This window comes from Micromys minutus (assembly GCF_963924665.1).
Source record: "Micromys minutus genome assembly, chromosome: 1".
Lineage (NCBI taxonomy): Eukaryota > Metazoa > Chordata > Mammalia > Rodentia > Muridae > Micromys > Micromys minutus.
The window spans coordinates 232,822,817-232,835,875 of record NC_137969.1 but is presented as its reverse complement, the minus strand read 5'-3'; the positions used below and the strand labels follow the sequence as shown (position 1 = coordinate 232,835,875).

At 41.2% G+C, this 13,059-nt stretch overlaps 1 protein-coding gene across 20 annotated transcripts in view; it reads right to left on the bottom strand.

The window, feature by feature from the left end:
* The window catches only part of NRXN3 (neurexin 3), a gene marked incomplete at both ends in the record, with an annotated part of 1,482,596 nt that overhangs the window by 495,563 nt on the left and 973,974 nt on the right, over positions 1-13,059 (bottom strand). For 4 of the 20 annotated variants that reach the window (XM_080922169.1, XM_080922170.1, XM_080922172.1 and 1 more), the window contains one exon: positions 1,724-1,964. The exons of the other annotated variants lie outside the window; for them this stretch is intronic. In XM_080922169.1, coding sequence (XP_080778295.1) covers positions 1,724-1,964 — 241 coding nt within the window. Of the gene's footprint in view, positions 1-1,723; positions 1,965-13,059 lie in introns of those variants that run through there. 20 annotated transcript variants of the gene reach the window in all.

Genomic DNA, 13,059 nt, shown 5'->3' with positions numbered 1-13,059 from the left:
GTGCAGCTTTTAACTGTTTACATCTTAAACAACAGCAAAAAGAAATAGCAAGACCCTGCTAGCCTCTAACCTCTAACTAATGCATAATCTTCATCTCCCTGGTGATCATTTACACTAATTAGCAAAATTTAGCTAATTATCGCTCAGCGTTTCTGTGTTTAATTATGGCTATTAGTAATAGTCTGTCTGGCTTCCCTCATTTTAACCCCCATCCCAGTCTGCCTCTTCCTTAGGAGTTAAGTTTCCATTTTAAAGAAATTTCCACTCCCTTCTTTCCCCTGCCCTCCCTCCTCCCCAGTGTGTGTGTGTGTGTGTGTGTGTGTGTGTGTGTGTGTGTGTGTGTGTGTGTGTTTGTAGCTCTTGCCTGGGTTTTTGTGGTTTTATTTGTTTGGTTTTAGAGAGAGTCTACAGCAGACCCAACAGAAGTCACAGGGATAACAGCAGCAGGTCGGGTTACTAGCAAGAATTCAGACAATCTCTCAGTCCCAGCAGCTGCTTCTACCAAGACTTACAGGCTCTCAACTACTTGACAATTCCACCACATGTGATTTGAAAAGAGAGAAAGAACCAGCATGTGCTGGCATTCTCTCAATGTGTTTCCACTTAAAAGGACAGAGAGCTTGGAGCAGGAACCCCTAGCTAGGAACCAGTGGAAAGAACTACTTTCCTAATGGAACCTGTGTGCCTCAAAATACAAGCCATGACAGGGCCCCTAGAGAGGTTCACAGCACAGCTCACTGGAGGGCTGCTCAGGCAGTTTCCCAGTCCCCTTCTCATCAGAGTTGAGTGCATAGTAAACACTTCTTGGAACGATTTACTACAGCAAGCTCCTGACTTAGCTGCAGACATCAGCTTTTTAGAGGGAGCCTGCTCAGAGCTGGGTATGTTCTCATGAACCCCAGGTCTCTTCCTCCAATAACGATGATGCAAAGGGGATTCTTTGAGGCAAACTGTATCACACATGGCTTGTGGGAACTAACCATTCACGCTGACTGTAATTGAAAGATCATTTGCATACTTGGTGAATCAAAGCTGCTGTGATTTGCCGGGGGAATTTAAAAGTGGTTTAGCCCTTATCTGACATATTGCATCCCCACTCCTGGCAATACTAGATGTGTGTTTAGTAGGGGATAGCTACTCTTTCCAGCCTACATACAGGAACATAGAAAGCTGCCCAAATGAAAAATAGCATCCACTGGTTGTTAACTATGTTGTCTGCCTTCTTTGATTCGGTTGTTCTCCCCAGATCTTTATCTCATATGTAACTTCAGAGCAGTCTGTCCCATCAACTTCAGGGTGATGCCCAAAGGACCTGCTGTCTCCTACTTCTTCACAACTAGACACCCCCCCCCCCAAACAAGAACAGAGAAAGGGCTGGTGAATGAATGTAAGGTGAATGCCAGATTTCCCAATGTGTAGCATCATTAGGACTTGTTTGATTGATCTGCCTGCCATCAGTAGGTTGGGGGAAGAGAAGTGTGTTTGCCCTGCCATGAACAAGGGTGCCAAGGACGGGAGAGCCTTTTATTGGAAAGTGAATGGCTAAGAGCAAACAGCATTTGCCTTTAAGACAAAGTGACAATTTTCCCCTTATGCACATGCAAGCCATCTCATAATCTTAAAATGACATTTTCTCCTATGCCCATCTTTGACCCTACCTGAAAGACGAGCGGGTAAAAGATTTGCAATGCCCCAGTAAAAGATAAAGAGCAGAAAGACCCACCGTGCCCTCCTCGAAGGGAAACTGGGGAGCGATAGATAGAAATAGGCACAGAGTGGTGCTTGCTGCCGTGGAAATGGTGTTCGTGCTGAGAGTGAGATCCCGGAGAGGAAGAAGAGGAGGAGGCTACATTAGAAGAACTCCACACAGAGCTGACGATACATCCCCAGAAGAGGGACCAGATCCCAAGCGTCCAGGCCGGCCGGCGAGGAGGGCTCCGTCTAGCGTGGATTCTCAGGTGCATGGTCAACGCACTGGACCACTACAGATGGGCAGTTTAAATCCCAGCCAGTGAGGAATAACGAAGTTCATGATGCCCAGGGGCCCATCATAGCAGGAAGAAGAGTTGTCCAATTTGGGGATGGGATAAGCAATAAGAGCTTGCGGAGAAATGGTGAATCAGTTTTTTTTTTTTTTTTTTTTTTTTTTTTTTTTTTTTTAAGGAAAAGAACAAAAAAGAAAAAGAAAGAAACTACAAAAAGAAACTGAAGATTAAAAAGGATAAAGCAAAGCCCCCTCTTTTTTTTTTTTTTTTTTCTTTTCCTGGAAGAGAAATTTAGGATACAAGAGTCGACCCAGGTACAACAGACCTGGAGAGCCCTGGCTTGTCACACATTTCAGGAAGGACCCGCGAGGGAGGTTTCTTCCTGCTCTCTTGGTACCTCAAGTCCGATGTTTTAGCTGCATACTCGGGAAAGCCACTGGGGGAAAGGTAGAAACGGAGAGAGAAGACAAAGCAGGAAAACCCCAAGTAGGTTCACGCTAGTTTATCCCAATATCCAAGGAGTTTGGACATTTTTCTTTCTTTCTTGTTTCGACTTCCGAGCGATGCAATGCAGAACTGCCAGGCAAAAGAGGGCTGCAGGTGGAAGAGTTCTCCTGCTCCCGGGAGTCAGCGTGGAAGGGCGCGGAGGCTGTTAACCCTGAAAGTCCTGGATGGGCGCCACGGTGCAGCTGCCTTAAGTCCCGAGTTCCCAGTAGGTTGGAAAGCAGCCCGCAGCAGCAGCCAGAGAAAGGGATCAAGAAGGACCAGAGGAAAAGAAACAGTACTGTGCCAGCCACCTAAACCAACGTGGCAAGAGGTGGAGAGGAGCAGGGTAGGCGCAATCTGGGTGAGCGCTAGAGGAGGTGGCAGAGGTGGCCGAGAGGAGAGTCCGCACCCGCAAAGTGCACGCAACTGGGGAGGCACAGGTGAAGTGAAGCAAGGAGTTGGGGGAGCCAAATTCACAAATGGGCAAGTCATATGCAAATAGCGCACTCCGGAGAGCAAATCAGTGCAGCCGGTGTGCTCTGCCGAGGGACTGGCTGGCTCTGAAGGAGGGAGGGGTGGAGCCTTCAGGAATCCCGGCCCTCCCCATTCAAGTGTACGCTAGCTCGCGGCGGCTGGTACACACCCGCGCAAGAGCCAGTTCTTCCCCAGCCTAGCTCTTCCTCGGTCCCACCCTGCCGTGCGTGCGCGCTGGAGACCCACAGGCCTCCTCAGCTCTGGGTCCCCGGGATCTCCCTTCCCGTTTCTCTCCCAGGATCCTTAAACCCGAACTCGGCGCCCAAGGAGCCGGTGAAGCTTTTGGCAAGAATATAGCGACAGCCCAAGTGCCCCTAAACCAAAATAAACCCTGAGTCTGTAGGCACACCGGACTGCCTGCGGTAGGCGCCCAGCTGTTCTTGCAGCGCTTAGGGCGTCCACTCTCCGGCGCGCGTCTCTGCTGAGACTAAACAAGAGCCACTGGACACCACTGCTGGGTCAATGAATAGATGATAGAATCCACGTCAGCGCTCTCAGAAGTAAAGGTTATGTATGGGTTGGATGCTCAGAGACTCTGCAGAGTGAAAGAAAGGTTCAGTGGCTGCCAGTCTGTCCTCCAAAGTGGCTTTCACACACCCACACTCTTGGAATTCAGGTCCCAGAGGCTAGCACCTTCAAGTCAAATCACAGTAAAAGGTGTCCCAAGCAGAGGAGTGGCTGGTCTGTCCCTGACTTGCCCAGAAGATAATGCTTCAGGCAGGTGGATTCTCACCGGTTCTGGGTACTAGAAAGTACTAGTTAAATCCGGGTAGCGGATTCACGCACGAGTGGGGAGTAGTGGTGGCAAGGAGTAGGAGGGGAGGGGTTTGGAAAGGGGGAATGCAGGAATGGGTGGGGTGCGCAGCTTCTGTCAGGGCCAACTGTGACTCTAGCAGGGGCTGGCCTTTCACGAAACAATGACAGTATCCGCTATTGCTTCTACCTACACTGAGTGGGCACACAAGCTTGTACTAGAAGGGCATCCTTCCTAGGCAAGTCCTTTCTGTCTGAGTCTTCCTAGTAGTGACTTTGTCCTGATCATGCACCTTGATTCTGAAGGAAGTAAGGGTAGACACAATACACACTACACACACTACATACATACATACATACATATATACATACATACATACATACACACACACACACACACACACACACATATATATATATATATATATATATATATATATATATATATATATATATATATATATATATATTCCCAATGCACTTGGCACTTGCTCTAACTTTGTCGCACAGCCTTCAAAAGGAGCTAGGTGACCAGGCTTCTGATGTATTAATAGTTCCATCAACTAGATGTCCTTTCCCCCACCTCTGTCTGCTCCCCAGACTTTTGTTTTTTTTCCCACTAGTTGAATGTACCTAGATATTTACCAACCCAACCCTGCTGGGGCTTCTCTGGGAGGTTTTCTCCAACATTATCAGGGTGCGTTTGCCATTTCCTTAGAAAGCCTTCCTGAGTCTCACTTAAGATTAGGCATTACCACCCTGGTGACTGTTCTACTCTTTTGTTCTGAGTTGTTTTTGTTTTTTTTTTTGTTTTTTTTTTTCCAGCATTGTTGGCCTTCAGAAGTTGCTCCATCTGTTCATGATCTATATATCCTTAAAAGAAAAATGGTAGGCTCCCTGATGGCAGAGCCTTTGTCGAGTTCTCTGCTGCATCCTTTGCACGTAGCACATGGGTATCAAGTATCAGGATCTCAGTAAATGTTTGCTGAATAAATGAACCCATTGACCCAATTGCCAACCAAGTCTCAGCTCTCATACCGTGAGTTTCACTGACCCATTTATCTGACTTTAGTGATATTGATGTCTTGGAGGCAAGCCCTCCAGAGTTGATATGCAGAACACTTATCCATCTTATGGTCTCCTTTTCCAAGTTGGTACTGACAGGAGACTGTTTTCCCTTTATCTCAAGGAAGCAAGGGAAGCCTAGATGGTCATTCCAATGAATTCCCTGCCTATCTATAAAGGGAAAATAGACCCTTGGTGCAGAATGGGACCTGCAAGCCCTGCCGGTGAGTTACAGCCAGAACTCTTCATTTCAGGTCTTATCTTATAACTTATTTATTTACTACTCACAAAATGACAGAAGAAGCAGTCGTGGGTTTCAGGGAGGGAGAATCCATTCATGGGCATCGTTGAGTGAGGAGAGGACAAGTCAGATACGAAATCCAGGAATGCTTTATATTGTGTCTTCTACTCCAAAGAGCTGGACCACAGCCATCCTGATAAACTACGTATCCCTCTGCAGTATAATACACTATTAATTTTTTCATATGCCTCTCACCACTCTCTCTGCTCATCACATTCTTCTTTACAGGCCTTTTCTAACTCCCGTTCTTCCAGTCTCCTACAGTTTATATTATGTTTTGAGACTTTTATCTATGGCAATAAGTTGATATATTCCAAACGCCTCCTACATCTAGAGTCCCAGATTAAAAAAAAAAAAAAATTGTTACTGCCCGTCATGGGTGCTCCTTTTCCCTCCTGCAATGTGTTTCCTGCTGGGCCCTTTTAATTGGGACCTCAGGTTCAACACATGGAGGAAGATGGGGGTCCACCTTTAAGATAAGAAAGAAAAGAAATGGATTCAAAATTGATATTCTCCCCCATAAATTTAAAGAGGAATAATTTCATAGAAACAATCCATTTTAGCTCCCATGCGTGTATCTCGCTCATGAAGCCCAGATGGAACTCTTTAAAATCTTGCATGTCTAACTGGAATGAGGCCTGTAAACTACTGTTGTAGCTGCTTCCACTGGCGCAACAGCTAGGGTTCTTGGGTACATTAGTCTCCAGAGTTTGTCATCCCAAACTCCTCTCCTGGCCATTTTAATTATGCCTCTCTTCCTAGAGGACAATCCAAACAGAGGGGAAGAAAGCATCTACTCTTAACTCCTTCCCTTGCTTTGTTCGTTGCCTCAGCATCCAAGCTGTATAAGGAATATGCTGGCTTCTAAAATAAGCCTCCTACCTCTGCTTAAATGTGTCAGGTGTCAGGAACTTAATGTGAAGTTGCCTTGTCCAGCGTCTCTCACGGTGTGTTTTATCTCTGCACAAGTCTCCTCTCACTTGGATAAGCTGTGAGGTACCACTTCGCTGTCAGCAGGAGATACCTGTCAAGTTTGCCACTGCAGGCACATCTAATGTGATTGCAGGCTTAGAAAGTCCAGAAAGCATTGGCACAGCCTGATTCTGTAAGACCCAGGCCATTAAGTGAAGACCCATTTTTTCAAAAAACAAAGAGTAGAAATCCTTACTTGTGGTCTCTACACAGCTTTAGGAAGAGAAAAACACAAACACCAACCTCACCCAACTAAACTCTCATAATGCACAGTGAAATAAAATCCTGAAAAAAAAAAAAAAAAAAAAAAAAACAAAAAAAAACAGGTGACTGTTAACATGGCTATAAATATTTCCAGAGGTTCTTCCAGTGACACCATAAAGCAGTCGAACATTGCTTTATTATATGTCAGGGGATTTATTTATAGCCACATAATTCAGGCTTCTGTTCATTTATTTAAGAAAGTCATCTTGCAAAAAGGCCGATTTTGAGTAAATTTTCCTTCTGGGGGTATAAAAGAGAAAACTTTTTTGTTTAAATATCACTCCCACATGAATTTGATTTAAATAAAGAGGACCTAGCATCTTTATATACATGTGTGCCTCAGAGAATGCCTAGGCTGCTCTGGTATGTTTTAACTTCTATTGTTGAGAACTGGATGCATGAATGGAATATGTTTTATCTATGGCCACACCCTCTTGAGCACAGCCAATCTCCTTCTGTTTCTTTAAGTCATCCTTCCCATAAGCATCACTATTCCCTTGTCCTCCCTGTGGCCACAGGAAGGATTTCAGGCATTTAGATATTGAGCCAATTCTCTTTGCAGTTTCCAGCTCCTTTGATTTTGATCAGTGGGGTTGGGAATTATTTATAGCATTCACACACACACACACACACACACACACACACACACACAAACACACACACACACACACACACACACACACATATATATATATATATTCAAGAAAAAGCATGAAAGAAACTTCTTAGCTAACTACACTTGAAGTCCAGATGAAATAATAATTTATCAAATAATAATTATTGTTATGATTATTATCTACTTTACCTCAAAGACAGGGCCTAGTTCTTCCTAGAGGTCTGTCACACATACCTGTTAGTTTGTATTAAACTGCTTCTAGAAATTACTGATCTAAGCTTCTCAGCATTGCTACTATGAAAAATCTCTATTTTTGAGGAATTAAATAAAAAGAATTATTGTTACAAAGAACCAACAGAATACTTTATTTTCTGTTTAGAACGAGGGCCTTTCACACACTGAAGCAAGCATTCTCCCTCTGAGCTACAGCCTGCAAACCAAGGCTGAGTGATGTAATTTTCCTATTTAGAGGATATATCACCCAACCAAACATTTACTGGGCATTTTGGGACTTCATATAGATTTCAAGGTTGAGCTGTGTTGCTTGGTAGCCTGAATTAAAATTCTAATTATTACCTGCTGTGTAAGTTTTGAGAATATCTTTGTTCAGTTTCAACTTTGGCCTCTCTGTTTTAAAATAAGAATACTCTCCCAAGCTATCTATAGACTTAAACAGCTAGTGCATTTGAAGTATTTACCAAACATGCCCGACATCCTGAAAATGATCAATGTCAAAAATAATGACAGCTATAGTAATTCTTCCATTATTACCCTCATTTTCTTTAGCAAACACTTAAAAGTTATTCCTGCAGTTAACACTCCCCTTGTGCTTACTCGGGATAACCTCAGCAACCACAAAGTACAGGTGGAGCCTCCTTCCTGGGTTCTCCCCAAATGTTGATTTGTCCTTGGTAGAAAATGCACTCACTTTATCATGTTCTTTTTACATCTGTCTTTTAAATCAGCTCTAAGATAATGGAGATTATAGTCTGACCAGAAACCGGATAGTACCAGCAACTAAAGCCCAACATTGTTTTGTAAATGTTTTCCCGTGGCAAGGTGAGGACTCATGGGATCACAGTTGGGCTTATGATCTGCAGAGACTCTTATTTTTCCTTTTCTCACTGACTTCTCTCAAGTACAGGACAAATTCTAATTAATTGGCCCTCTCCATGAAAGGCACATTTTTCAATGCCTTATTAATTTCCATTGACTTTATGAGAAATTTTATTAGCATTGAATAGTCTATTTAAAATATTGATGAGCCAACCTCTGAACTAGGCTCTACTCAGTTTAGAAAGAAGTCACAGCCCTTGTCTATCATGTCAGGGCATCTGCTGCTTTACTCAGTGAATGTTAAATTTATGCTTACTGGGACAAGATCCTGTGTAAAATGCAAAAGAACCAATGAGAAAAAGCTTTCAGGCCTAAGGAAGCAAGTGCTGTAATAAGATAAAACCTAATAACCTCCCTGAAGAATCATACCTTAAATCCCACAGCAAGTCTGAGATTAGAGGTGTAAACCACATATACTTACTAGTTGCTTTAGTGAGGGTTTCTGTTGCTGTAAAGAGACTCAATGGTCAGCACAAGTCTTTTGAAGAACAATATTTGGGGCTAGATTCCTGGCTCAGAGGTTCAGTCTATTACGATCATGAGGGAAACATGGCAGCTTCCTGGAAAGCATGGCACTGGAGGAGCTGAGAGTTCTACCTCTTGTACCAAAGGCAAATAGAAGACTAACTATTCACCCCCATGGTGATGCACTTCCTTCAAGAAGACAATACCAACTCCAACAAGGCCACACCTAATGGTGGAGCTCCCTGGAACCAAGCATATTCAAACCACTACACTAGCCAATGGAATTAATGTTGGCATGAGGAAGAAGATCCGGAACGAATTCACAGACAAGAAGAAAAATCAGAAGACATCCTGTGCATTACAGTTTTGACCCTGAGAAAATTTGAACTCTCTGTATTTGTTTCTTTAGCAGAAGAATAACTAATAATCCCCATACCAAAGGACATTTTAGGATTCCGTGACAACATATATTCAAAGAGATAATTACAGCTTAATGTTTAGTACACAAACCGGACCTAAAATGAATGGAAATCAGAAAGAGAAATCTAAAAGAAGGAAATTATTACTGTAGGGTAGAATCATGTATCTACAGCTTCCCAGAGGCAAACATTCCTGTATGTTAAATTGTCAATGCCTAAGAAACTCAGGAAGGAGTCAACATGTGCACTCCATGAACAAGCAAGTTATTCTATGAATTATGAATAGTAAGTTTGCCATAGGATACGGAAAGGCTAAGAAAGGGAAGAGAAAGTACAAAGAAACATGGAGGAAACACAGGAAGCACACTTGCAGAGTCCCATCCTCTATCTCTGATGGCTAGGTGGCCGTCATTCCACAGATTAGACAGTGAAGCAAAAGAGTCAGGCTGTGGTTCACCCACCACTGATTTTGTTAATGTATCCTGTTATTTTTTCCCCTTTATTTGAAGAAATACTCTTGTCCAAGCATTCATCTCACTTCCTACTCTGTGAAGTGATCTAATATGCAGGGATCTGAAATAATCCACAAAGATGTTTTCTTTTTTCAAAATCTATAAAAGAGCTGGAATTACCATTCGGTTTTAGAGAACTGGCCTCTCAAGGATGAAGCCCTAAGTTCTAATCCAAATGTTACCAAAACGAAGAGCGCACGAGCGCACACACACACACACACACACACACACACACACACGGGGGGGGGGGGGAGAGAATGGGGGAGAGAGGGAGGGAGGGAAGGCAGTGGGAAGTTAACAGCTATGTTTCTGTCAATTCAATAGACTTACATCTATACAACAGAAAAATCTTGAGCGGTAATGGCATAGGTACACTCCTAACGGAAGGTATAGTGCTACCTGAGAAGGTTTGGAAATATTTGCAAGATGGATAAGAAGGGCATGCTCAGTGACAATAAGGATTTAAAGCATCTCAAAGGTTTTAGGGAAGCTGGGGGCTGGGTACTAAAAAAGAGTTAATACTGGAAGCAGAACATTAAAATAGATGGGACAACATGGATACAATATTTTAGTATCAATGATATGAATGTTTTCAGATCCACCACTTTTCAATCTGGACAGGCAGAGTTAGCTGGTCTTTTCCATCTTATTACTGAGCCCTGTGTTAATACTTGTAACAGTCTGTTGTTATCAGTTAGTTTATATCTTTTTACCCCATATGATTTATAGAAATAGTATATAGTAAAGACAGTTTGGTCTTAGAATCAACGAAGAGTTTAGGTTTTAGGGTCATATAAGTTCATGTTCCTTTTCCTTAAAGAACAAAACAAAGCAAGAAAAACCTAGCTCCATGACATTGAACATATTACTTAACCTCTAAAAATGTGTATTCTCCTGTGTAAATATAAAATAGTAATATTCCTGATCTCAAATCTCAAATGTGAAAAAATCCCAAAAGCACGGGGAAATAGTTAGTGGCTATTAGTAGAGGAACAAATGAGATGTCATACATATATATGTATGTTGTCAGGGATGGGGAAGTTTTCCTCCAAAATATAAAGGCACCTCATTTCTCAGTAAGAAATTTTCAGTATTTGGAGATGTTGTAAAACCAGAAATGGGACCTTGTAAGGCCACCATATTCCAGGGAATCATCAAACAGTAGATACGAGTGGGTGAGGTATACAACTTCTCTTACAATTTTGAAATTATATGAATTTGAAGTTTTCTGTTGAGCTTTCTCTTTGCTTCCTATTTCTATGTTTGCTTAAACATTATCACTTGGCCTTTTGTTGAAGATCAAGCCCAATTCCTAGATGCTGCAAAGAGAAGCAGCATGCACCAGGGTTAGTAAACTTAGCCTTCTATAAAAGAAACAGTATTGTTGCATGAGACTTTAGTTTTCATTATTGCACACAGAACAAGTTCACCCTAGACACATCAATGATTTTGCTTCTATTTTAGACAGCAATTTTTATCCCACTAACCACACCTACACATTTGCTGGCCCTGTGATCTAAGAAGGCATTGTTCAATGGTGAAAGTTCCTTGCTATGGGAAGAGTGGGATCCCTCACCTCTCTTGTCCCTTATCTCTCAGGCAGAAACCCTGGTGACAAAACATAAATAAAGGGAACCCTTTTTCAAGAAAGGCATAGGTCTTTAACCCTTGGGGTTACAAACTAGGATGACTTTCTACTTTTTAAAATTCTTTTTTATATGTTTTCTGTATGTTTGTGTGTGGGTGGTTTCAGGAGTTTAGTGCAGATCTTTAGTTTGAGCAACAAGCATCTTTATATACATACTGAAACCTACTGAATCTTCTGGTCTTCACTTTTTGTTGTTGTTGCTGCTACTGTTGTTGCTTAATCAACACAAGGATACTTTTCAACATCTGGTGTAGACAAGCAGTAAGTTAGGTATTTAAGAGACATGTAAGTTAGAGAAACTGAGATATTCTTAGCTATTCTTCTAGAATTAGGCATTTGTAACTCTCATGGCAACATCAAAACAGAATATGGTAAGAAAATAATCTGTTATGGGAGAATATGAAAACCAAAAAGGTTACATCATCTATTAGATAGATATGGCTGAAATATTTGAATGAAGAAAGGATGGTATTAATAGAAAATATACATGTAGTAAGTGGCAGACTTAGAAAAGAGCCAAACTTTTGAAAATGCAACATAGTTAAAAAGAAAAATGTCCTTGTTGGGTTATATAGATATAGCTAAAGAGAGAATTAGTGAATTGCAAGACAAAAATGGGAAAGCTTCTTCAACTGCAGCATCCTAGAAAAAAGGATTTCAGGAAAACAGAAGAAACTAAATTTATGAAAGAGCAAAGAAAAGGCAAACATTTATCTATTAAAAAAACTCAAGTGGTGGGGGGAGAATAGTCAGTGATATTTAAAAAGAAAATGGTTGGAAAATTTTCATAGCCAAGTACTATAATGTTTTATTAAAAGTTCCTAGGCCAGGTAAAACAAGCAAACAAACAATACTTTAACTCATTACAGGCACATGAAGGAATACCAAAAGTAAAATGAAAAACTTTTACATTAATTAATTTTCAATAATGTAATATTGTGTAAAATAAGATGTTTGTCACTCTAGATATGTGTGTCTAGGTAAATATTTTAAGAGGAAAGGTAAATATAAGGTATTTTATAACAAAGTTTAAGTAAGCTTACCAACAGGAACTGTCTCTGAAAAATCTCAGATAATAAAATAAGCTACATCAGAGGCATTTATGAGCAAAGACTGTTACAATGTAAACAAATCCATATCACACTATAGCTCTTTTGCTTTTCTGTAACTGTACATCTTACAGATTCTTCACTATATATGTCAAAAATATTTTCTTTTTAATGAAGAAAACAACATACTAATAGTAGTCTCATGCTCTGGTTGTTGGTGGCACATGCCTTTGATCCTAGCACTTAGGAGCCAGAGGCTCCTAGATCTCTGAGTTCAAGACCAGCCTGGTCTATAGAATGAGTTCCAGGATAGCTAGAACTGCATAGAAAAAATAATTCTGTCTAGAAAAACAAAGACAACAAAAACAAAGAAAACCAGACAATATTCTTATGTATTTGCTACTTGATAACTGTCTATAAATCTCTTGTGTTATATTGTAGAATGCTGATAAAACTAAACTTTCATATAGGCCACTTTAATTGATAGATTAAAATGAAAATATGTCTCGAAGATTGGCATCAGATATTAATATTTATTGCATGATGCTTAAACAATTTTCACCATTGATATCATAAAAAGTCTGTCTTCGTGATCTGAAAATAGGAAATACAACATTGGGATTTCATTATAATAGTGGTTGAACCACACACATTCCATACTCAGTTAATGTGCATCTGTTCTTATAACTGTTGTCATCCTAGGAATTATAAATAACCAGGTCTGTTCTGAGTTTCCTGTTACAAATGAAGCCAAATTTGCGTTTCTCCCAGACTTTCCTTTCTTCTCTTTTATAGGCCAGAGTGAGCCCTCAGATCATTCATGAGCATCTTGTACTATTTGATGAATTCAGAAGATGTTTGTTTCCCCAGGTTC